Source organism: Barbus barbus (assembly GCF_936440315.1).
Source record: "Barbus barbus genome assembly, chromosome: 20".
Taxonomy (NCBI): Eukaryota; Metazoa; Chordata; class Actinopteri; order Cypriniformes; family Cyprinidae; genus Barbus; species Barbus barbus.
This window is the reverse complement of record NC_136748.1, coordinates 28,175,342-28,198,461: the sequence shown is the minus strand read 5'-3', so window position 1 is coordinate 28,198,461 and position 23,120 is coordinate 28,175,342. Positions and strand designations below refer to the sequence as shown.

At 37.9% G+C, this 23,120-nt stretch overlaps 1 protein-coding gene and 1 pseudogene across 2 annotated transcripts; one reads left to right on the top strand and one right to left on the bottom strand.

Annotated features, from left to right (window-relative positions):
* Positions 1–168: 168 nt before the first annotated feature.
* Positions 169–2,036, top strand: LOC306885972 (gap junction epsilon-1 protein-like; annotated as a pseudogene). The gene is made up of 3 exons: positions 169–207; positions 800–982; positions 1,647–2,036. The product of its transcript is annotated as a gap junction epsilon-1 protein-like (transcript).
* Positions 2,037–3,737: 1,701 nt separating this feature from the next.
* LOC306886168 (transcription factor HIVEP2-like) lies at positions 3,738–15,018 on the bottom strand. The gene is made up of 8 exons (XM_079443075.1): positions 14,817–15,018; positions 12,926–13,017; positions 8,574–12,776; positions 8,324–8,466; positions 8,057–8,232; positions 7,886–7,981; positions 7,001–7,707; positions 3,738–6,046 (listed from the first exon to the last, which is right to left on the bottom strand). The coding sequence occupies exons 3-8, from the start codon at positions 12,510–12,512 to the stop codon at positions 5,612–5,614; spliced, it is 5,496 nt and encodes a 1,831-aa protein (XP_079299201.1). The 5' UTR covers positions 12,513–12,776; positions 12,926–13,017; positions 14,817–15,018; the 3' UTR covers positions 3,738–5,611.
* Positions 15,019–23,120: the final 8,102 nt, after the last annotated feature.

Genomic DNA, 23,120 nt, shown 5'->3' with positions numbered 1-23,120 from the left:
TTTTGTACCTCATGGGTAAATGGAGGAAGGTAGAGCAGATGAAAGGGAAATATTCAGCACAGGTCAACAGTAGCGGCAGTGTTTGAGCTGGAGCTCAGCCAAAGATTCAAGAAGGCATGAGGGCCAAGCATTACAGAGTAATTCAACTTAAAGAAAAAATACATTATCATGTCCTTAAACTACATCAAGAACTTCTATGAGGGATGTGTAAGTAAGACGATAAATGTCGGTTGCATTTTTATTTTCTGATGTTTCATTATTTTTGTGGCAAAATCAAGAAATCACCTCATTAGGCTTTCTGCATTTTAATATAGGCCTATTTAGTTTTAATGGATGTTTCATACTAATGACAAAATTCAGTCAACAGATTTTGTTTTCATGTTTTAAAGAACTGTTGATTTCAACAGTTTTGTTTGCCTCAATGGTCATAAAGCAACTGTATGTAGTTTTGTGTCTTTGTGCGACTTTAAAGCCCCCTAATGTTGAGTGGAATTCATTGTCGTGTAGCTGTCTATGTGCATTTGTTGCTGCCTAAAGCAATCGTGGAATTTCGTGGGAATTTTTCAGCGGAATTTTGGAGATGGTCCTCACTGCAGAACACAAGATCCAGGGGGCGAGGTTGGATCTAGATCCAACTCCTCCCACCTTACATATACTTAAACCCACCCATCTCCACCCCCTAGATTTTAAGGTAAGGATTTTAAGATTTTAAGTTGCTTTAAATTATATTGTTGTAGGCTATGTATGTTCTGACAAACCTATTTTGTTTTATCTTGTTTGATTTGCGGTGTTTCTGTAGCTCAGGCCTCCTACTGTGATTGGTCAGTTCCACACCTTGTTATTTGGCTCTGTGTGCATGTTCTTCCTGGGCGTTCTGGGATTTGCGGTTTATGGGAATGAGGCCCTTCATTTCAGCTGCGACCCCGACAGGAGGGAGCTCAACCTCTTCTGTTACAATCAGTTCAGACCTGTAACTCCGCAGGTAATATTGCAAAAACAGATGGGAAGCTTTAATTGAGTGTGAGATTAAAAAAAAAGAACTTCGGTTTTGAGTCAAGAAAGATTGAACAGTGTTCTCAGAGATTTATCTAATGTAAAACAAGTTGTCACAGTTTAAATGTTATAATTTTAAAACTATTTGTACAGTCATTTTTATGGTTTGATTTCAATTTAAACAAATATCTAAAAAAGCCCCATTATCGGACTGTTTTATTTAGGAAACATACGGTAATATTCTGAAATATTATTACAATTCAAAAGTACTGTTTTTAAATTTGAATATATTTTAAAATGTAATTTATCCCTGTGACACAAAGATCATTTTCAGCATCATTACTCCAGTCTTAAGTGTATAATATTTATAATTGTATTTATTTTATTTCTTAATATTTTATGAAAATCATGATACATTACCATTCAAAAGTTTGGGGTAAATAAGATTAAAAATTCCTTTATTCAGCAAGGATGCAATTAATTGATCAAAAGTCAGAGTAAAGACATTTATAATGTTGCAAAAGATTTCTGGTTATTTTTATTTCTTCTCTTTCTTTCTCTCCCTTTTTTTTGCAAGAAAGATTTACAAAGCTATTTACAAAAATTAACCTTCCTTACAAATTATTAATTGTGGAAAACTTTTGTTTTGGCAGGTGTTTTGGGCCCTGCAGCTAGTGACGGTTCTTGTTCCAGGGGCCGTATTCCATCTGTATGCAGCATATAAAAGCATTGCCCAAGAGGATATTCTGGAACGACCAACATACAGTGTTCTACATCATTTCTGTACTGTTACGGATCGTCCTGGAGGTGGCAGCATTCTGGCTCCAGAGTCGTCTCTTTGGATTCCTGGTTCATTCGCTGTTCTTCTGTGATGCCACTGGACAAGACATTCAACTTCACCAAGTGTATGGTACCTGAGCACTTTGAAAAGACCCTCTTCCTCAGTGCAATGTACATTTTCACCATTATCACCATGATTTTGTGTATGGCTGAGATTTTTTAAAATCCTCTGCAGAAGGCTGGGCTATTTAACACATCAGTGACAATCACCAGCTTGAAATAGCACACAAAAAATGCAAATGTATAACAGACATTTTTCATAGAATCAAACTAGATGATTGCATGCCTTCCATCCAGGTGTTTTGGCATTATTTTCTACCTCACTGTGAGATAATAAAAATAAGTGTTTGTAAAGATTTTGCACAATAATAATCTGTTCATTTTACTTATTCTCTAAAATAATCAATGACTTGTGTTGTAATGAAACGTCACCGTCTTGTGTATTATAGTAGATGTACACTCACCTAAAGGATTATTAGGAACACTATACTAATACTGTGTTTGACCCCCTTTCACCTTCAGAACTGCCTTAATTCTACGTGGCATTGATTCAACAAGGTGCTGAAAGCATTCTTTAGAAATGTTGGCCCATATTGATAGGATAGCATCTTGCAGTTGATGGAGATTTGTGGGATGCACATCCAGGGCACGAAGCTCCCGTTCCACCACATCCCAAAGATGCTCTATTGGGTTGAGATCTGGTGACTGTGGGGGCCATTTTAGTACAGTGAACTCATTGTCATGTTCAAGAAACCAATTTGAAATGATTCGAGCTTTGTGACATGGTGCATTATCCTGCTGGAAGTAGCCATCAGAGGATGGGTACATGGTGGTCATAAAGGGATGGACATGGTCAGAAACAATGCTCAGGTAGGCCGTGGCATTTAAACGATGCCCAATTGGCACTAAGGGGCCTAAAGTGTGCCAAGAAAACATCCCCCACACCATTACACCACCACCACCAGCCTGCACAGTGGTAACAAGGCATGATGGATCCATGTTCTCATTCTGTTTACGCCAAATTCTGACTCTACCATCTGAATGTCTCAACAGAAATCGAGACTCATCAGACCAGGCAACATTTTTCCAGTCTTCAACCGTCCAATTTTGGTGAGCTTGTGCAAATTGTAGCCTCTTTTTCCTATTTGTAGTGGAGATGAGTGGTACCCGGTGGGGTCTTCTGCTGTTGTAGCCCATCCGCCTCAAGGTTGTGCATGTTGTGGCTTCACAAATGCTTTGCTGCATACCTCGGTTGTAACGAGTGGTTATTTCAGTCAAAGTTGCTCTTCTATCAGCTTGAATCAGTCGGCCCATTCTCCTCTGACCTCTAGCATCAACAAGGCATTTTCGCCCACAGGACTGCCGCATACTGGATGTTTTTCCCTTTTCACACCATTCTTTGTAAACCCTAGAAATGGTTGTGCGTGAAAATCCCAGTAACTGAGCAGATTGTGAAATACTCAGACCGGCCCGTCTGGCACCAACAACCATGCCACGCTCAAAATTGCTTAAATCACCTTTCTTTCCCATTCTGACATTCAGTTTGGAGTTCAGGAGATTGTCTTGACCAGGACCACACCCCTAAATGCATTGAAGCAACTGCCATGTGATTGGTTGATTAGATAATTGCATTAATGAGAAATTGAACAGGTATTCCTAATAATCCTTTAGGTGAGTGTATGTTTCATTACAAATATTAAATGTCCAAATAAACTTTTCACTGAAATCGTTATGCTTATTAGTGATAAGAAAAATACAAAATAATGCAAAAAGAAGCATGATTATGTGCTAAATAATATGGATATTTAAAAACATTAGAGATTAAAATATTTTTACTTCTCTGGTTTGTTTATTATCAATATGCATATTTCATTTTGAGGTAAGAACACTGTCAACAAGTTTTTATAATAGAACTTTAATTTCAGTTTTTTTCTAAAGGACATCTTGTAATCAGAGTAAAACAAAAACAAACAATTAAATAAGAAATCAGCTGCCTTTATGGGCAAAACAAAAGGGATATTCATGAACTTCGATAAATGATGACCATGTACCAGTCCGTAAGATAAATAACAGTTGTAATTTCTAAAATGCCATAAATTCAACCTAGATACCTCAAAATCTTTAATATGTAATACTGTAAACATGACATGAAAGTTCCTTCAGTATAAACTCAGTTTAACTTCACCATCTCAGCATTTTTTAAATACTCAGACTATTAATATAAATACCATAAACTGACTGCTACTTCATATGATATCCGTATGTTTAATATGAGATAGCACTTATACCTTCTTTAAAGACATTTAAAATGACTTAGGCTAAAAATTCATACATTCAAACAGTCAGACAATTTCACCAGACAAGACCCCTTCATCTGATGGCAAGAAAAACCTGAAAAAGCAACTATCCCTTCAAATATACAATTCATTTTTGTTTACTTCAACACAAGCCACTCTTCAAAATAATTACAGTACATGATAGCAATTATGTGTGTGTGTTTGTGTAAATATGTACGTGCATATATGTGTTTGTGAACACGTACATATGTATGTGCACATATAATTGAATTAACAGTGACTGGAATGTTGCGCCATTATGATTAATTCAATGAAAAATCATTTAAAAGAGCTTCAATATTGAAGACACGGCATTCAGTCTATCAGCTCGCTAGAAAGTGCTTCGAATAGTCATCTTAATGTACGATACTTACTGCTTTTTATATAATAACATGATGCAGGTCTATATTAAAAATGCCTTGTAATGACATTTCTTTGCTTAAGTGCAGAAAAATCTAAAGATTAAATAAGGAAACGAGGTATGATACATATAGAAAAATACTATACGGTGGAGAAGGTTTAAACAATTTATCAACACTTTTGGGTTCATAATCTTGAACTCACATAATGCGGTTAAGTTATAAAGGTGCCAGCAAAAATATACAACAGCATACAAGGCAATGTCATAGCACAGCTTAATGCAAACTTTAACATACGTAATAAATGCAATCTCAAAAAGCAACCACGGTACCTCATATTAGTTCAACTTAAAGACCACCACTATTGTTAAGTGCATAAACAGGGTACATTGAATGACTTTTTCTCTCATCGAGGGATTTGCAAACATCTTAAAAGGCACAAGCAAAAGTCAAAGACAATTTCAGTAAGATCGGCGACTGGCGTTTTGTATACTTGGGACGCAAATGATGCACTTCCAGTTCTGTGAAACTCAGAACTATAGTTTTCATGAAATATTGAAACAAATAGTTTAAATTTTTTTTGCATGTATTGTTACAAATATGTAGCTTGTACATATTTATAGTTGTAACTGAAATGGCAGGAGAATATGGCATGTGCATTGAACTTAAAATGCATATTCTGTGTATTATGTTTCTGCCTATGTTATCAAAACTCCTTGGTCAGACAGCCAAAAACACACTCTAAGCAAGTTTGATTTTGTGCATCTTTGTCTTCCGAAATGTGTCAGACTGCAAGGGGGCGCTAAAGGTCAACTACTGAGCAAGTTAGTTTAAGTTTGTTAAACTTGGCATGTTTACAGCAGCTAGGCTACCTGAAGAATAAAACATCTGGGTTAATGGCACGGACACGTAAAGGTAAGTCTATCGCCCCCTTGAGTGCAGAAGTTTGCTACCGCCAGTGCAACACAAGAACCCACATAATGTATGTTGAAAGCAACCACTGAATACTTGCATAAAATAGGTTTCTGGTCTGAGCTTGAATTTTAGTTTTACTTCTGAATGCGATTAGAAGTGCTTACGAAGTCAGCTTTTAGGTGGTTTATCAGCGGCATCTTCGGATGTGATTCTGAGGGACGCAATAGCTTTTGCACAGATGTAGACGCTCTCCTCCTTCTTATTGTCTTTGCTAGGAAGGCCAGTAGAAGAGGTTGCTATTTCTCCACTGTATACCACTCCAGGATCTAGGACAGGGGCTGAGGTCCGGCCAGAACTAGCTGTTTCTAATATGTTCCCCTGTGGATTTGACGGGAGAAAATTTCTCTCCCCAGCAGCACCAGATGTCGACATGGTGGGCATTCTTAACCCCCCAATAGGGATCATCGGAACAGGCGTTGGCACCTGTCCTTGAGAATGCAAAGGCAAATGGCTGAAGATGTCTGGCTGCAGGGCTGTGGACAGATCTTGACTGCTGCATAGGCCGACAGGAACATACAGATTCTGAGGAGTATCCCCTTGATCCTGAAATAAAGTGATGTTGATCATAATGCTGACCAATTCATTCTGATATTTTCAGAGAATTAAATAAAGTCATCGGACTTGGTGTAGATTTGGTTTGAATTTTTAAAAAATATATATTTATTCTGTTTGGCACCAGAATTGACTATATAGCAATATTTTACCCAAAAATGCTGGCGTTATTCTGGCATTACATTCTTTATGCAGATTATATTCTATCATAAATATGTTTATTCTACAAAGAAAGTTTATAATGACCATGGCTGTCGGAAAGAACCAAAAACAATATTAAAAAAGAAAAAAATTGGTGCCAGGTTTGATATCATTGATGCCAAAAGGTTTCAATATGAATAAAATGATATATCAACGGTTAATAGTTTAAAACTTATAAGGTACACTTTGTCTCCACAAGCAATGTGTAAAATGCATGTAAAATAAAATAGGCAAATAGGTTCACTTCCCAAGGAAAGCAAGAACTGATTGTGTACCTTGAATGCAATATGTGACCCTAGACCACAAAACCAGTCATATGGGTCAATTTTTCGAAATTTAGATTTATACATCATCTGAAAGCTGAATAAATAAGATTTCCATTGATGTATGGTTTGTTAGGACAATATTTGGCCGAGATACAACTATTTGAAAATCTGGAATCTGAGGGTGCAAAAAAAAAAAAACAACAATATTGAGAAAATCACCTTTAAAGTTGTCCAAATTAAGTTCTTAGCAATGCATATTACTAATCAAAAATTAAGTTGTGATATATTTACAGTAGGAAATTTACAAAATATCTTCATGGAACATGATTTTTGGCATAAAAGAAAAATCAATCATTTTGACCCATACTATTGCTATTGCTATAAATATACCCCAGCGACTTAAGACTGGTTTTGTGGTCCAGGGTCACATATGTCACATTGGATAAAAACATGCATAAATATAAATCTTAAAGCATGCCATTCTGGTGTCTGTTCGCACTCCGATGACTGATCGAAGGGGAGAAGCTTGAAATCTCACACTCCTTCCCGGATCCATGTGGGTCCTGTGCTGATAAGACCCCCTCCGTGGGGACATGGCCCTGAGCACCCCTTTTTGTCGACCCAGCGGAGACTGTGCTCGTTGCCCTGATAGGTCCGAACCTATAGGCCTTGCAGGTGACAGCTGCCGGATAGGTGAAAAATCCCCTCTGATGCTCAGATCTCTCCTTGGAGAAACGGCCCTTAAAGGAAATGAATCACGGCTTGACAACAGGTGACGTTGTGGTGAGAGATCTCCTCTCGGGGACATGTACCTCTGGCGAGGTGAATCCCAGCAAGGCGACAGCAGTTGAAGTGGGCAAGGCTCAGAGGAACTGCTTGACTGCTCAAAGGTCAGATCATCATCAATACTCGGAGAAGAAACTCCAAGCTGTTCCTTCGGTGGATTGCGGCTTGGGTCAAAGTGTTTAGGGAGACAGCCAGACAGACATGGCTTGTTGACTGCATAGGCGAGAGGACTTGTGCTTCTGGACAATGTTTTTGGTGTAGAATCACCATCACATTCATCATCTTCTTCATCATCATCTGGTTCATCCTCATCGACGCCATCAGAATCGTCTGCATCTGAGAACTGATGTTTAACAGTTGTTTCCACTGGCATGACGCCTAAGGACTTCTCTGTGTCATCTACACAAGCAGTAAGAGAAGAAAATTAAATTAGTGCTTCTAACATTCTCCTAACATTTAGAACACTGTTGGAACTAGTTTGAGGCCTTAAGTCTCTTAAAAATGAACTAAGCAAGACTGAAACCTGTCTTTTACATCTGCGTGAAAAAAATAGGCCTAGTCCAAAAAAAGTTCTTACCAGCATCCTCTGTATTGTCCATGGCTGTGGGTGAAACTCCAAGTTCAAGGCATTTTTTCATGTGAGCTTTTGACTTCATATGCTTTGTGAGATTCCCTAAATATAACAGGGGTTATTTTTCTATCCCAATATTTTGCAATCATGCTTGAATGTGAATGTGGTAAAACCAACCTTTAGTTTTGAAAGCGAAGTTGCAGCACTTGCAGATATAGGGTCTCACATCAGTGTGTGTTCGTATGTGTTTCTTGAGCATGCTTGGCTTCTTACAACGAATACCACACTCTTCACATATATACTTTCCCCGACCACGGCCTCTCACGTACACATATTCCTCATTGGATTTATACCTGATAGAGAAAAACAACCAGAACCTTTTCATTTTGATGCGTTACTACAGTCATATATGCACATCAGTATGATCAAATTACAAATTCATACCCTCCTTCAAAAATCTTCACACGGACTGCTTCTGCTTGCCGTATGGTGGATGCCACATCTTCTCGTAAAGATTTGCACCTCTGGCTAATGTCTCTTAGCCTCACATCTTGTTTTGTATCTTCCTCTTTGTAGTCCAGTGTTACCTGCAATAGTGCAACAAACCTTATGGACAGATGGCTAAATAACGTACAGGTAAATATAGCACAGCAGCAAGTGGCAAATCAGTAAAAACCAACAACAGATAACATACTTGTTCTTGCTTCGGTCTCCAGGGGCTGGAGGTCACTAGTAGTCCAGGTTGATACATGCTACCGATTGAATAAATAGCATCCTGCGTCCTCTGTTTGGATCGGAGAAGAGCAAGAACCATCCCAGTGCAAAGATCAGGTGGGTTAGGGTTACGGCATCTCACAAACCACGAGGCATACTCTGAAATATTTGCAGCTGTTTGGGTACTATTTGGCTTAGTGGAGTTGAGATAGCACCAGCTCACACAAGTAGTAGTGTGAAGACCTGGAAACTTGGAGAACAGTAAAGCACCAGTGATTGCCGAGGGCACTGCACTTATACCAGAACCAGGACGATTACTAGCCATCGTGAGTTCAGGGGTTGGTTTTTGTTCCATCATAGCAGCATCTTGAGGAATTCTGGTAGGAGATTTTAACTCTGGATTGCTGTAAAAGTCTCGGCTGAGCTCGTCCATATCTACCTCCACCGTGGGCTCACAGGTCTCTGGGGTGCTTCCTGATTTGAAAGCTTTCTTGGGACTTTCTTTTTCACCTTCAAGATTTCCTAACTCCACAGCACTAAGCTCTTCAACAATCTGGCCATAAATGTTCTCATCTTTGACTCGTTTTTGCTGCTTTGCTTCGATGAAAAGTTCAATGCTACTTGCAGGTGAGAGCATGCGCTTGTTTGCTCCACCACTGGGGGCCTCTGTAGTTGAGATGGTTTTGGAGGTCAAGGATAGAGGTATGCCTGTATTTAACTTTGCTGGTGATGCCTGTGGGCTGCTCAGTAGTTGCCTAGGATGCCCTGATAATGGAGATAGTTCACAACCTGTGTTATTTTGTGGCATGACTATGGCAAGGCTTTGACAGGAGGATATTTTGCGTTCTATGTATGACATAGGATTCTGTGTTTGAGAATCCAGAATATGAGATATACTAGTGTATGTTACGTTCCCGTAAGATGGTACTTGCATCTGATTTCTAACAGGAACTAGCAAACTGGACATATTTTGACTGGCTAATGCTTGCTGAGCTTGCGAAAGCACTGCTATTGTTGACAAAACATTGCCTAAACTCTGGGAACAATCTTCTTGGGGTTTTCTTAAGCTAATATAAGATTCAGCTACCTTGGATTCTTCAGGTTCCTTCTTTATAAAACGCATTACGCTATCCATGTCATAAACATTGGGTTTAGCATACTGAGATGAGGCTTGCACTGCGCTATATTGTTTGTGTTGGGGAGAAGGCCCACCAGAAATCAAAGAATACCTCATTTTCTCAGTGGATCCCTCAAGTGTACATGGTTTGCTTGGTGAGGTTGTTCTCTTGCTCATTTCATCTGAGACTGTGCCGCCTTGCATCTCGGGTTCACCACTTAATGATGCCTGCCTAACCAAGAAGGCCCTTCTTCGCTCTTTAACCTCGTCTAGCCTAGATGTAGATGGAGAAAGACTACCATAATCGAAAGACTTGCTTCGATATCCTGGAACCTCTGAGAGTAAATTATAAGGTGCTTGCTCTGAAGCAGAACGTCTCATCTCTCGGTGATGACTCTGTGAACTTCCTGGTACAGATAAGAACTCCAACGGCTTATTAAACTCATCTGGGTTGGTTTGAGACACAAGGTTAATGGTCTCCTCTCTGTCGAGAGACTGGGAAAAACTTGAGCTGTGAGACAAATTGCTATCTTGACTTGGGCTTCTGGAGAGACTTGTGCAAGCAGATTCAAAACTAGATTCCCCAGAAGAACATTCCATCTCTGCTAATCTCAAGCGTTTCTTTTTGGGCGGTAGCTTTTCCATTGGAAACTGTGATAGGGTCTCACTCCTCTGTGGCCACTGGAACTCTTCAGCATGCTTTTCCCTTTGCTTGACCCCTACTTCCGGAACTTTTTCTGGCCTGTCTGGCTCCACAGTGACTCTAATCTCTGGAACTTGGATACTAGGTTGAGATATTGGCTGCTTACTCATATGAAGTTTCTGGTGTAGAAAACCACTGCATCTCCATTGCCAGTCTGTTCCTTCTGTTCTGTGACCCTCCATGCTATGGTCCTTTTCCATGAATCTGTAAATGCCAATCTTGTCTAAGGGATATGATCTAGCATCACTTGACTTTTCTGAAGAGTTTAGTCGGTTTAATGAATTTGTGTGCTGAATGACAGAGATAACATTGCTGCCAGCCCTTCTCTCAGTGTCAGAAAAGGCAGTATCTAAAGTAGTTGGTTCTGCCTCAGTGTCCTCTGAGTGTCCAGAAGGCTTATTTTGCACATGGAAGTCATCTTCCTCCATGGCATTTTTGTCCTTTCTTCGTTTCCTTGTGGAAGATTCTGATAAATGGCTTGGAAAAATGGTACACAACTCAGTTTCTTGATAGTTTTCAGCACCCATTTTGGAATCATCTATGCTGTGAATTATCAAGTCTGATTTTAAGCTACAAGCCAGATGAGCGTAGCAGTCTGATTCAGAGTGTCCTTCGGTAGCGGTGTGCTCAAACGCAGCTTGCCGCATGAGTCTTCTCATACCCATTGCGCCCCGGTAGGTGACATCAGCACCTGTCATTCTCTCATCAAATGAGTTACTGCTTCTTAGCCCTTGTGGTGCGTTCAGATTCGAATTAGATGAGGTTGGAAGAGAATTGCTGCGCAAGAATACACTACTATCTGAAGCCGTTTCCAGAAGGTCAGAGCTATAGATTTGACATTCTTGGTAATCTTCCTCTTGGAAGGACTCTGAATCAATTTTTATTGATCGCACTAGATCTTTTTTGCTTCTGTGAATGGGGGAGTCAGTGTCACCTGGCATTATGCCTTTGTTCAACGTAATCATGAAGCTAGATGTGGCTTCATTTATGTCTGTCATGCAGGTTTGTACAGTGATTGATTGCTTTGGCCTTGTTGTTGGCCTATAACATTTCCCGAACATAATTTCTTGATACGATTTGGCACTTGCGCTCGACTGGTTGAACTGTTGCTCGGCACTCTCAGAACGCGAGAAGTATCCTGAATCAGTGCTGCCTTTACTGTATGAACTGGGCAGAGAAAGAGACTGATCAGAGTCTTGACTTTTCTTCTCCGAAAGCCGAAGTGCCAGTTTTTGCTTGATGGTGGAGAACTCAACCATTTGGTCCACCTGAGCAATAGCTGCAGGTGCCATAATTTCTCGGAATTGCCATAAAGATACTTTTCCTGATGACCCAGTTTCATTTTTGAGTGAAGTTTGAGCAGATAAAGTGGCATCCTTTTTTGCCAAAACACTCCCTTTTTCTTGCACAAATCCCTCTGTTTCTTTGATATGGCTTGTTGTATCCAAGTCTTCCACAACTTCTTCATTGGTGTCACTGCTCTGCTCAGCATCAGAATGCATCTCGCCTTCTGCCACCGCCAACTCCTCATCCATATGCTTGCTGTCTTGTTCTGAAAATGAAACCAATCCTGCTTTCACTGCATGGGTGTGAGATTTTCTGTGTTTGTACAAGTTACTCTTAGTTTTAAATGAGAAACCACAAGGAATACACGGATATGGTCGTTCGCCAGTATGAGAACGGATGTGCTTCTTCAGTACACTGGGTTTGGCACAAGCTCTGCCACAATACTGGCATACATACTTCCCAGTCTTAACCAACTTCTGCTCCTTTTTGAGAAGGCCCTCTGACAGCAGCTCATATTCCGATTGAAGATATCGTTTGTTTGGGAGAGGAACGTTCTTCCTCCTGAGCTGGATGTGACACTGTTCTCTAGATTTTGAGGTAAGGATATTTCCTGAAGCAAGGACCTGTGACTCCATACCAGGAGATGGACTTACAGCTGGGGTCTGGGGTTGCTCCGCAAGTCTTATTTTGTCCTCTGTGCCAGAGGATTGGCCTCTTTGGGTCATCTCGGATGGCAGGTGTTTTTCGTCATCTTTGAAACCGATAATCAGTTTGGAACGCTCCGCATCACCTGAGGTTTTAGCAGCCTCCATGATAAGGATTTGCTATCTACAGTTGCTACATTGCCCTTGGTTTTGTCACAATGAACATCGTCTTGCTTCAATGAAAGTTTCTCTTTTAACGTGAATGGTTAATCCTTCAGTGCTTTAAACAATCCCCTATGATTGTACAGCAGTCAGTCCAACAGCATAATTTTCAAAATGATGAAGTAATAATGTCCATATGTTCAGTCAAGTTCTTTATAAATGGTCTCCATCCCTATATACATTTAAGCCTGGGCACCAAATCCAAATGGTCTGCAAACAGAAAAAAAAACATGTTGTCAGTAAACATATTCAAAATGTTTTAAGCATAGTGAAGAATAACTTGAAGAGTATAATAAAATGCTGAGACAATTATTTAAGTACAAAAGTCATCTTGAAGCCAAAATGGCCCATAAACTCACCATGCCCTGAGCAGAGTGTTTCTGAAGGCAGTCTGCCAGCACCATCTCTTTGTCTATCTGAGGTTTGTGATTGATGTGAAGGTCGTCTCAAACTGTAAGGTCAGGAATTCCTCCATTAGAGAATTAACCAAACTACAAGTACAACAAGTACATGGCTGTGCAAGCATAATGGGGGGGGGGGGGGGGGGGGGGTGCAATGCAATTTATCTCTGTAACACCATCAATCATTCTGCACTCTAATCTCTATTTGGAATGTTTTTGCTATTCAAAGGAAAACTCTTGCATTTAAAACAATATCTATACACACACCAAGGTGCTAATCCTGAAATATGAATGAAGATAAACTGAATAATATAGACTACCATTCAAAAGTTTTGAAAAAACAAACAAACAACAACAACAACAACAAAAAAAAACTTTAGTTTAATTTTATGCATTTAGCAAGGATGCATTAAATTGAAAGTGACAGTAAGACATTTACTACGTTACAAAAGAACTGTTTGAAATAAATGTTGCTCTTTTGAAGTTTCTATTCAGTCAAGAATAAAAAAAAAAGTATCATGATTTCAACAAAAATGTTAAGCACAACTGTTTTTAACATTGATAATAATAAAAACTGTTTCTTGAGCACCAAATCAGCATATTACAATGATTTCTGAAGGATCATGTGACACTGAATACTGGAGTAATGATGCTGAAAATTCAGCTTTGCCATGACCCGAATAAACTATATTTTAAAATACATTAAAATAGAACAGTTATTTTAAATGGTAATAATATTTCACAATATTACTGTTTTACTGTATTTTTGATATACAGTATCAGGTACCTTGTAAAGTAAAATACCCTCTAAAGAGAGTCTAAAGACTAGTGAATGAACCAATGAATCTACATCCGTTATGCAACACAAATGTGTGACCTATTACATTAAAGTTTAAATTTTATTGATCAAATAAGACAACAGGTAGTGCAACAATATTAATCAATAATATTGCAACTTACACCACATCTGCCTACATTCTTTGAATGGGCATGTGCAAATATAATTACCATTTGCATACATCAGAGTTTGCATAATGAGGTTACATAAGGTTATCTGGTTCAAACCTCTTAACTAGGACATTCAAGCAATCAGAGAAGAAATATCAAGCTCCGCCAGGCTATAAAATCTAAAACCGAATCTTGACATGGTCTACAATGAAGTGAAATGTTTCCCACGGGTCGAGTTAGTATCTAAACAGCCGGTCTGTCTGGAGATAGTGAGCAGAGGAAAGAGTTGATGTAGGAATGACAAATCACAGCGATCAGATGTGCTTTTTTCAAGGTCAATCTCAATCCTGCTCTGTCCTCAACACATTGGAGGAGAAATATGGTGGATAAACCTGCCAGAGGCTAAATGCACCTTTAAAAACTGGGCTGACGAGTTAAATGTGTCAGCGGTGTTCGGTATTCAGACACAAGGCAATAATGGCATCAGATCTGTCCAAGTAACGATGCGATTTCATTGTTTAAGAACAACATCGAAAGTCTGCAAGTGTCCAAGTTTGACCTTCGAATCATCCGTTGGATGACCAGACAAGCATCTGCGTTAACGCATCTACAACAACCGGTGCAACATGTCAAAGCCAGAGGCGGGAAAATATAACCAGACTCGAGAGAATGTCATTACGTCATATATCAGCCCCCCTTGGCATCACTAACCGGCGGGATGCCTGGCATCTCGTGAAATACAGCTGTGTTGCATCTTAAAACTACAGAGGGAACAAAATGTCCACAGAAGAGCTTATCGTGCTTCAAAAAAGCAGAGCAGTCAAGGACTGACTTTGACAAGTCACCTGCTTTTGAGTCCCAGTAAGACGTACAACACAGTGATTGTCATCAATCTACAAACCTGGTGTCCAAATTCAGCCTTGTCCAATGTCTCCAGTCAAATGCAGATGTTCTCATAATTCCTGCTTCCCGTATTGCTGTACATCACCTTCAAAAAAAGACAAATGTGCCAGGAATAAGTCTCAACAGTCATCCATGTCTTGCTCAATGAGAGTACATTAGAAGAGCTACAGATGTAAGCGAGTCACCACAGAAAATACCTCACTGAGATGCGTATCCAGGAACAAAAATAGAAAAGGGGCCCTGCAAAGGGTTATGCAACGGCCCACAATCGAGGCCACAATCGAAGACTTTTGCATCAGCTCAAGGAGAAGTGAATGGCCATGCTGCTTGTGAAAAGGAGTTGGAATCAAGAAAGTTTAGCATAGAATGAAGCATAAAACCTAAACTGCACTGAAATAAAAGATTCAAGCTATGTACAGGATTGTGATATACAGCAGAAACAGCAAATAGTGTGCTAATTTTATGCTATTCCAAACACAGCGTTAGACTGGGACTGAAAATCCTGAAAGTTCACATATTAGTCATGTAGCTCATGGGTGTGATAAATGATCAACAGCATCTTAAAAGCAACATGAAATTTAAAATGCATGTTACAGGCTTTATTTTGCACGATTTAATGATGCACATCATTCCAGAACAAAGTTTGTGCTTTCATTAAAACATAATCAGGCGCCACTTTTTCAGCAGCGCTGGTTCCGGAACTATTTTTCCCATTCGTTTTTCCCATAGGGATTTTTAAAGTCTTAGTTTGAGAGTTATAAGCCACGAATCAAACCAAACCACTACGAGGAGAAATCACAACATAAACTTTGATTTGAAGCAACTACGATCCCATAAAGCATTGCAAATGACAGAATCAAACAAAAACAATGGTGAAGTATAAAATAATGGATTTACAGATGTTGACTTTGTTGAAACAATGTATTATAGTTTTGTTTTGTTATTAAAGTGATTTGAGAGATTATATTATTCGCAATTCTTCATGGAAGTGGGCGGTTCTATTGCTTGCCGTGATTCTCTGATTGGTGGAGATTTCTTTGCAGAATCATGGGTATTGTAGTTTTTCACAGGAATTAAGATGTTTAATGATTATTGTAAAAATTGGTTGTATATGAATAACATCAAGTCATGTGCAGCTTTTTTCCCCTTAAATATCCTTAAATTATCCTTAAATAATAAATAATCCCCATAAATAATACATTCAAGATTTTTGTGAAGGATATAGCGTACACGCTTTAACACGCGGATGTTGACATTTTACATCTCATTTAAGTAAACAAGCAACAGAAATCAAGCCCTGTTCAGGGTGGTAAATCCTCACTACTTGTCCATTGGCCTGTAACCTTGACCTTTCAACACAATACAATTTACACAGCTAAAAATATTTGACCTGCTGTGACCATCTTAAGTTACAGTGGGGGAAGACAACTGGGTGCCGCATTAGAGGAGCGGAGGGGTCAGGATAACATGATACAGTACAGATACCGTCTGTGTGTTGTTAAGTAACATTAGAGCCCTCCAGTATTACAAAAGCAAGCAAGCGTCACTATTACTACTGCTCATATTGCTCAGGGTTTGCAATCTGACCAAACCCCAAACATTACATTTTGGCAAGCTACTCATTTTGATTCCTCAAATCTTAAAGATTTACTTACATTGCAATAAAATATTTTCTTAATTGGTATATTTGCCTTGTTTTCCAGTACAAATATCACATTCATAAATCAAGAAGCATTTACTTAAGAAGCACATATGACAAATATTAAGTCGTGTCTTATAAAAAATTAGTTTGGGCTTAAGGCAAGAAAAAAATAGTTGCAATTGTCACGATGCACACACGAGGAGGAAACAGGAACGCGCAGACGAGGACGTAAACTCAAATAATAGTCTTTAATGTAGACCTCAGGATAAGACACGGCAGGACAAGACAAGGCTTACAGACAGGAAACACCGGGGGTAACGAGTAGACCAGACCAAATCAAACTGAACAGACAGGACTATAAATACACCGGTAAATCATAGATAACGAGACAAACACAGCTGGACAAGGATTAACTAAAGATTACATATAACAAGGACAGGAAACAAACCAAAACATGAGGCGGGAACACATGACACACACAACAGATGACTGACACCAATTGAGTAAGAAAAGTATTTGTTTTCCCTTTCAATTAGGTTTGACCCCATTGGCAGATATGTTTCTCTTTTTTAAGGTTAAACACACTTAATTTTGATCTTTTTTTTCTTCAGGAAAATAAAAGAAAAAGAAATTCATTTAAATTAAGGTTTTTTTCTTGCTTTATTGGCAGACATTTCTCTTTTTATAAGCTTAAATGCACATCATTATGATCCTTTTTTTTATTTTGAAGCAAAATGACGAGATTAAGATTGATATTAAGTGGTTTTAAGCTAAAGACATGAATATTAACTCAAATCTTGAGTCTTGACTTACACATCAAAAAATGATTTTCTTGCTTAGTATTTTTGACTTTTTTCACAAATATCTAAACATTCTGAAATCAAGATGCATTTACTTAAGAAGCAAAATGACAAACTTTTCTTGAAAATTTAAGATGATTTAAAATGTAATGTAATGTATAGATATTTGTATGGAAACAAAGACAAAATACTTGCACTGTACAGTTGTCACCTGGTGGACTATAAAACAAGGCAAAGAAATCCCATAGACTCGCATTGAAGAAAGGAACCAAGCTATAGAAAAGTGTTAAAAACTCCCGCACAACCCGTCAGAAACAGCACCGGCAACTACCACTCTGAGCTTGAATAATGATATTTTGCTGAGTCAAGAAAGCTGTGTGGATGTCTAGTTTATCAGATATGTTCAAGTACAGAAGCAGTCCTGGAGATCAGTTTATTTACTTTCACAGAATGCAGTAATGCATCATAGTGACACGAGCAGCCAGCGGCGGAGGAACGTTTGCATGCTATCAAATCACATGCAAATGTGCAGATTTCCGCTGGTCAGCAAACGCGTATGCCTTAGACAGTGGAAAAGCCGAGCAGCGGTATGGAGCACCCGCTGGGACAGACCATCATATTTATAGAGAGAGACGAGAGACTTGACCTTCAATGCTTGTGGAGGATCAGCCATTTCAGGGCCGTTCTACAGTATACTTAATGCAGAATACAGAAAGCTGCAGTGCCTTGTGTTCTATATATATATATAATATATACGGCCTGTCTGTGCATGTCAGAGTCTGTTATGGGAGTCATAAACCAGAGGATTGACCCCTGTGTTTACTTTACCATTAGTTTGCATTGGTGTGCTTGTTAATGCTGGTGTTTTGGTTTAACTGGCCTTTTAGCTTAAAGGTCAAAGGTAGACAATAGACAAGGTAGACTATGGACAATGTCAACAAATATTTTTCATGTTGTTTCAGATTCAAAGGTTCACCAAGGCTGCATTTATTCGTTTAAAAAAACACAGTAAAAACAGTAATACGGAGAAATATTATTACAATTTAAAATAATTGTTTTCCATTTGAATATGTTTAAAACTGCTATTTATTCCTGTGATCAAAGCAGAATTTTCAGCATCATTACTCTAGTCTTCACATGACCCTTCAGAAATCATTCTAATATGCTGATATTTATATTTATTATCAATGATGAAAACAGATCAAATCTTTTTGGAAACCATAATTCATATTTTTCAGGATTCCTTGATGAATCCTTTTGTAATAGTATGAATATCTTTACAGTCACTTTTGAACAATTTAATGCATGCTCGTGATTACCTAGTATGTGCAGATTCCTGTTAGACAGGTTTGATAATGGCACTAAAAGTGTGCCATATGCAAATGGCCTTGATCTGGAAATTATACTGTAAATGCCACTCACCACGCATGTGCTGTGCAGAAATGAGGAATGTTCCCATGGCAACCAAACGACTATTCCTGCTGCGTTCACGTTCTTTGTCTCACATAAGTGGATATTGAATAGGCCAACAGGCATCCTCAAGTACCCCTCCTGCACCTGTGACATCACATGCTCCGCTAGAGCCCCTTACATGCAATCACTGCACACAACAGATGGGAGTCAGGAAAATCACATGCATCTTTTACAGGTAACCTACAAATGTGCTGGGTTTAATATAAATAACTTTTTTTTTATGATTTTGTACTGTAGAAAAACATCTTTACAGGGATTGTTCACCTAAAAATGAAAATTGTATCTATATTTATTTCCACGTAGTTCTAAACCTGCATGCTTTGATATTTTCTATGGAACACCTAAGTAGAAATTTTGAAGAATGTTCAATATTTTCAAGGAGCAAAACACCTTTAAAGTAGTCAGTCCATCTGAATCTCTCAAATCTCAAAACAACACAGATATGATTCACTAGTTTAGGTTTGTGGTGGAAGGGATTAATTAACTAAAAATACATAAATTTAAGTCAGTCAATTGAGTCAAATAAAATATTTGACTCTGGTACTGTGTAACTACACTGATTTTCAAATGATGATGAACTACTAATGATTTTTCAAGGTTGTATATAAAACAAAGATAACTGGAGATTGTTTTACAATAAAATATGATCTAAATATTTAAGTCTCACTTTAACATTTCTTTGCAATAACAGTGAAATTAACTAGCAATTTGTGAAATAAAATAGTTTTCTATAGTGTAAAAATTAAAAATTTAAAGCTGTAAATAAAACAAAGTTTATTGTAGTATGCTTCAAACTGTTTCAGTGTGTCAGAATTTCAGTGTACTACTTGAAGATTCTATCATTTTTCTGAGTGAAAATTTTTGTTTTCAGTGTACAACTATTATTTGCTGCATGCAAATTATTTCTACACCAAATGTTTCTCAGTGTAAAGTGCACAAGTTTCATACACTACAGTTATTATTCTATAAAGGTGATTTTGGTTTGTTTTACAGGTTTGGAGCAAATGTCAGGATATTCAGGCGCTCTGTTTCTAAAATGTAACAACTTCAATTCTCACTGTGTGCATCTTCCCACTCTTTCTCCGACTAGAGAAGGTCACGAGCTTCAGATTGAAAATAAATGCCTTGAGTTTCTCAGTGTTAGATGAACAGTGTTCTCTGATCACCATGGCAACACATTCTAAGTGCTATTTCACAGTGAAAACTAACAATGAATAGGCTTCGATTCAAGTGTGCGAGAAAGACTAGAATCACTAGGACTACATATCAATCATCACAATCAGAAGCATTATAACATGTCTGGCTAGAGTTAACGCTTGTCCAAACATGCCCATACAAGCTCTGCCGACCAATGCCAAGTCCAGTGACCAGTATATATAATATATACTCAAAATTCACTATGAATATAGATAAACACAAAATCTAAAGGCAGCCGGTAGATTTCGGACAGTTTTGGCTTATACTACACTCTTAAAAATAGAGAGTTTTAACATCATAGAAGAAACATTTTGCATTCCCTAAAGAACCTTTCAGTACATAGTTCTTCAAATAACCATTTTTTCCTGGTATGAAGAACAAATTTACAATATTATAAAGAACTTTTTGAGGAATGGGAAGGTTCCATGAATTTTAAAGGGATAGTACTCCCAAAAATGAACGTTCTGTCATCATTTACTCACCCTAATGTTGTTTTCTTCTGTTGAACAAAAAATAAGATATTTTGAAGAATGCTGGTAACCAAACTCTCAAAAAAAAAAAAAAGGTACAAAAGCTGTCACTGGGCCGGTACCTTTTCAAAAGATACACCTTTGCAACTAAATTGTCCATATTGGTACCTTAAAGGAACACATTATTACCTCAAGTGTACATAATAATACCCAAAACATACATTGTACCTTTTGAAAAAAATACCGCCCCAGTAACAGCTTTTGTACATGTAATTTTTTTTTTTCCAGAGAGTGCATAGTATGAAAAAAAATAACTTATGGACGTCGATGGCTACCAGCAACTTTTAGGTTATTAACATTCTTCAAAATATTTAATTTTTTGGTTTAACAGAAAATATTAATTCATATAGGTTTGGAACAAGGGTGAGTAAATGATGACAGAATTTTCATTTTTGGGTGAACTATCCCTTTAAAGGTTCAACAATTCCAATGAAGAACTCTTAATTCTAAGAATGTAACCAGCTCAAAATTGCTACATGGTGCTCAATTAATCATATTTTTGGGCACAATGTTGCCTTAAACACAACTATGAGAGAGATATTTACAAAAAATGATCCAATACTCAATGAAAAGCTTAAAATCTCTTCTACAAGGTCTCCAGAGCATCACTAACAAGGATGTGACCACCAAATACAACCAAAAGACCAATCCTAACCACATGCCAGGATGAAACGCCTTCACGCTGCCATTACATTACCATGTTCAGATCACAGTTTACATCAAACTCTCTCTCACCTGGCCAGATCTTCTCATTTAAAGCCACTGCTCTCCTTCAGGTCAGGTTAAACAGTGCAGTTCCCATCCTCACTGTGTGATTGCCAAAATTCCCATTTTACACCGACTTCTCTCCATTAGGCACAGCTACAGCACCTTACTTACTCACAGGAGCAGTGGGAAGTAAGTGGAAAATGATCATGTTTCTTGGCATAAACACATGCATGTTGATTGGCTGAGGGCTGATGTCCATCACCGTGACAACACGCTGCTGGCAACGGCAGGAATATACACATCGACAGAAATAGATTTCTGCTCACTCCGGAGCGCCACGATCCCAGCGCAGAGGAAGGGAGGGAAAGCCGGAGGGAATCTGAGACGGAAGATGAACACAGACATAAGAAAGCAAGGACATTAGCTTAGAATATCACACCTGCAGCGCGCCATCCTGCTCAATGTGCACAAACTAAACAAAGTATGAACCATAAACTAGATTTATACATTTTCTGAAGTGCTTGCATGAGAAGAAAAATGCTGTTAAAGGCTACTAAATTACTAAGTCTTTCACAATCTACTACACACCTTCTGTCATCTGATTGATGGTTCACACTTTTTTAACAAGTAAAAGGCCTTTTAGTATAATTGTAAAAGCTTCTCGCTTCAGCTTGTGGTATGTGTCTTTATTCTGTCAAATCTGACTTTTATACTAGTAACTTTTTAAGATGAACACTTACTGGACTGAAGCAACTTAGGTTTACTTTATACTTTTTTTTTTTTTTTTTTTAATCTTGTTCAAATGTGAGTATCAATTATGATCATCATGCTTTTGAAGAACGTTTATTTGCTCATCTTTCAATCATCATTGCATTGCATTGCATTAGGTTTTAATCATAACACTAAGCATTTAAATATCATGTTACTAAGACATATTATAGGAGACAGAGTGACAACTGATATTTATATGATTTTATGTAAGTAGTATACTGTCATAAAGGTCTCAGTGATTTACAATATAAGCTTGCATGGCTATAAACTATCAGAATTTCATCTTACTTTTTTCCCATATAAATATCAGCATCAGCAAAACTGGCCAGTTTGGATTATCCACAAGGGAAAAACTGTACGCTCATCAATAAGCTACTAATACTTATTCTAATCTTGAATTTTAAGTTGTGATAGCTAATCACAGATTTACAAATAATTAGAAATGGCATGTATCCCACTGAATCAAACATACAATTTTAAAGTAGCAAAACTGAAATAGTATTTTCTTGTAAAACATACTTTGATACGCTTTACTTATAACTTTGAAAAATCAGTATAAAGGTGTATTGAGTTTATCTACACCTGCATTTCAATGCATCTGGTGATTTGTTGAAGGTCTGCTCGTCTAAACGGCCGTGACATTCATTTACAGCCTAAAGATACAGAGCTGCATTTAACTATTTTAGTAATTCAAGCTACACTAAAAAAAAAATTTATTTCATTTTGTTTTCATTATGTCACTATTTTTGTTTTAGTTAACTTAGCTTAGTTTCCAATTGTAATCAAATAATTAAAGGAATAAAGGAATATTCATGGTGAGTAAATATAAAGACTAAAAAATAATTTATGTAAGGCTGAACTTTAAAAATAATGCATAATGCATCCCCTGACATATTATGATTTGTTAAGCAACCAGAATGGCATTTCTGTAAATCTAATAATAGTGGGGGCCTTTCAAAAGTTAAGAACTTTTAAAAAAGTTCTACTATGTACCATTTAGGAGTAAATAAAGTACAAAGATGTACCTTTTAGCTTTTGATACTTGGGACTACTACAGCTTTGTACCTTTTTTCTGAGTGATGCACATGCAAAAATCAGGACGAAATCCCCTTGCAGACCCCTCATTCTGTTGTACGACACGTAATGGAAGATTGGCTCTGGAAGCCCAAAGGTCCTTCCTA